The 3,408-nt window shown below is 41.3% G+C and overlaps 1 protein-coding gene across 1 annotated transcript in view; it reads right to left on the bottom strand.

The window, feature by feature from the left end:
* Positions 1 to 2,379: 2,379 nt before the first annotated feature.
* The window catches only part of ADCY8 (adenylate cyclase 8), a 305,922-nt gene continuing 304,893 nt past the window's right edge, over positions 2,380 to 3,408 (bottom strand). The window contains exon 18 of the mRNA XM_040432058.1: positions 2,380 to 2,867. Coding sequence (XP_040287992.1) covers positions 2,380 to 2,867 — 488 coding nt within the window. The remainder of the gene's footprint in view (positions 2,868 to 3,408) is intronic.

Genomic DNA, 3,408 nt, shown 5'->3' with positions numbered 1-3,408 from the left:
AAGCGAGAATTACAGCTATTAGCAAATTTAGCCTCGTTATATAAGAGATTCTTTTTCTTTTCTTTTCTTTTCTTTTTTTTTTTAATCTAAATGGAAAAAGTTTTTATTGCCTAAAACATAGCCCCTGCTTGCCTTCACACAAGACAGTGATAACATTCTGGCTGCCTGCAGACACCACTAGGGGGAGCTCACTACATATAGATTTAAACATACCTGACTGAACTCAATCAATCCTGCTGGGTCTGAAACTGGAAATCGGACATGCCATGCCAAATTCTGCCCCCTTGACAAAGCCAAGCATCTTGTCCAAAGAAAATAGTGATCTAGATTAATACTCTATTCTAATCAAGCAAGCGTGGAGTAGACAGGGGGTCACAGTGACTCGGTGATTAAGGTCAGCAAATACAACTGCTGTCCTCACTTTCACATCCTGGTCACAGTGCATAACTCTTCATAATACTGCATATCCTGTAACATGTTCACATGAGCAAATAGGTCACTGCCGCTCACAAAATCAGCACACTCCTCTTCTTCTGCTGTGTTACATCCTTCGCATGATGTAATTGTGTACCAATTGTTCACTCTTCTCCAACTTCATGATATGGCCCCTGTCATGTCCTCAAGGTCATGGTCCTAACCTGTAAAGTCTGAATAGATGGCAATCTAGGCCTGTTATCCAAGGCCCCTACATACATCTGGAGCCAGTCTTACCTGCCCTCCTATCATTATCACATTACTGTACTGAGATCATTGTGTGTTGTTCCTTAAAATAAGTATTCAGTAATTTATAACTTAATCTGGAGTGGTTAGGTCAGTGCGTGTGACAAGAACAGCACACTCCTCTCCTTCTGCTCTCAATATTGGCCACAGAGTGTTCTAACCCCACCAACGTCATACTGCTCTTATCACATTCAGGTCTGTTCTCACCATCAGTCTCATGTTTAGGCAAGTTTACTGCTTCTGATAAAGTCAGAACACTCCTCTCCCGCTGCTATCATCATCATTATTGTGATGTGATGGGTTGCAGAGTGTTCTATCTCCACGTGCTTCCCAATACAGGCCCTATCCCACGCAGCCCTGTCACATGTGTGGATAGGTCACTAACTCCCACAAAATCAGCAGAATCCTCTGCTGTGACTATTCTCATACTATGATTGTATATAATGTCCTATGCTCTCCCACTTCATGATACTGCCCCCATCATACGCAACTCTGTTCTCACTATCGTAGCCACAAGAGTGGATAGGTCACTGCCTACTACAGAATCAGCACACTCCTCTGCTGCGATCATTTCCATCATATGATTGTCTATCTGTCCTATTCCCTCCCACTTAATGAAATCTTCCCAGTGACACGTAGCTCTGTTCTAACTATAACAGTTGCAGGACAAGACAGGTCACTGCCTCCTACAGAATCAGAACACTCCTGTGCTGCGATAAGTCCCTTAATATGACTGGTTGCTGACTCACCCACTTGAAATCTGAGCACACAGCCACAAAACATATCCTCAGATCCTCAATTTTGATACAAAGACATTTGAAACTCAGATTTTCATACAAAAAAAGTACGGTAACTTACATTAAACAAAATGTTACACTGTGGCCTGTGTCTGTCTCGGGCCGGAGCAGCCGGAGCTCCACTCTCCCTGTATTTATTGGGACTAGTGCTTAGTGAACTTCTCTTCAGCACTGCTAGAGTTAATCCTTGCCCCTTGCTCCCTGTCCAGCTGCTAAGGTGCTGATCAGCCTTCATATTTAGCTGGGCTGCTTGCTTCTCCTCCTTGCCTGAGCGTTGGTTATTCTAGTGCTTGCAAGTTCTATGAAGGTGTTCTTTTTCTGTCTCTCTGCCTGTGGACTAACCCTGCCTGTTTCTCGACTCTGAATCTTCGCTGCCTGCCCTGACCTTGAATAGCTTTCTCGTATACGTACGAACACTGCTTGCCCTGACCTTGAGTTGCCCTCTAGTATACGTACAAACACTGCTTGCCCTGACCTTGGATTGCTTTCTTGTATATGCTGGTACGCTGCTTGCCCTGACCTCAGCCTTTCTCCTCACTACGCATATTGCCTGACTTCTCAGTGCCTGTGGGTCAGCTGCCAACGACAACGGTACTACTCCAGGAGGTAGCGACCTGGTTGGTTCTCTGCAGCAAGGTCCAGATTCCTGTATAAGGGATAAAGAGTGAATACAAGGGGACCATCAGGACTACGCCTTAAGGTTTACGCCAAAGACAAAGCGGTTAGTTGGCGCAGTGGGTCCACACTCACTGTCTGTTACAGAAAATATGTCAGCCATTTTGTAAAAAAATTATACGTTTTTTATTTGTGAATTTATATATAAAAGAAATACAAAAAATGAACCGAAAAGAAAAGGTGTATTTTATGGCAATTCAGGCTTGTCGACTCCTTCTGTTTGCGTGACGACCTCTGATCCGCTGGATGCTAGCAATGTCCGCCTGTTGTAATGTCCCTTCATGATGGCGGAGTTGTTGTTTTCGTTGAGGATTTGCTTCTGTTTTTGTCGGTTTAGGGACTGTACGAGTCCTAGTACGACAGCTGCTAGGGAATATTGTCCAGTGATTATTTTTGGCTGTGATATTAATGGATTTGGCTGTACTCTTCCTAGAAGAAAATAGGTTTTGATCTTTCCTTCCTGCTCGCTAATACCTTTCACGTAAATCTCTCCGCGATACTCAAAAGCAAAGCCGCGATCCTTCAGGACATGGTAGGTCTCCTCAGGCACTTGAATCCTGCCGCTCACTCCTGTGCTGTCCATTCTGCTCGCCAGGTTAACGGTTTTCCCCCATATATCATATTGAGGTTTCTTGGCCCCAATGACTCCGGCAACAACTGACCCATGACTTATACCTGGGAGAAGAATAAAGACGTCAGATGTAGAATTCCTCTAATCCAGCGCACAAGAAAAATCACTATCTCCTATCTATCTATCTATCTATCTATCTATCTATTATCTATCTATCTATCTATCTATCTATCTATCTATCTATCTATCTCCTATCTATCTATCTATCTATCTATCTATCTATCTATCTATTATCTATCTATTATCTATCTATCTATCTATCTATTATCTATCTATCTATCTATTATCTATCTATCTCATATCTATCTATCTATTATCTATCTATCTCATATCTATCTATCTATCTATCTATCTATCTATCTATCTATCTATCTCTTATCTATCTTCTATTATCTATCTATTATCTATCTATCTATCTATTATCTATCTATCTATCTATCTATCTATCTATCTATTATCTATCTATCTATCTATCTATTATCTATCTATCTATTATCTATCTATCTATCTATCTATCTATCTATTATCTATCTATCTATCTATCTATTATCTATCTATCTATCTATCTATCTATCTATCTATTAT

Source organism: Bufo bufo, chromosome 5 (assembly GCF_905171765.1).
Source record: "Bufo bufo chromosome 5, aBufBuf1.1, whole genome shotgun sequence".
Taxonomy (NCBI): Eukaryota; Metazoa; Chordata; class Amphibia; order Anura; family Bufonidae; genus Bufo; species Bufo bufo.
This window is presented reverse-complemented; position numbering and strand designations above follow the sequence as displayed.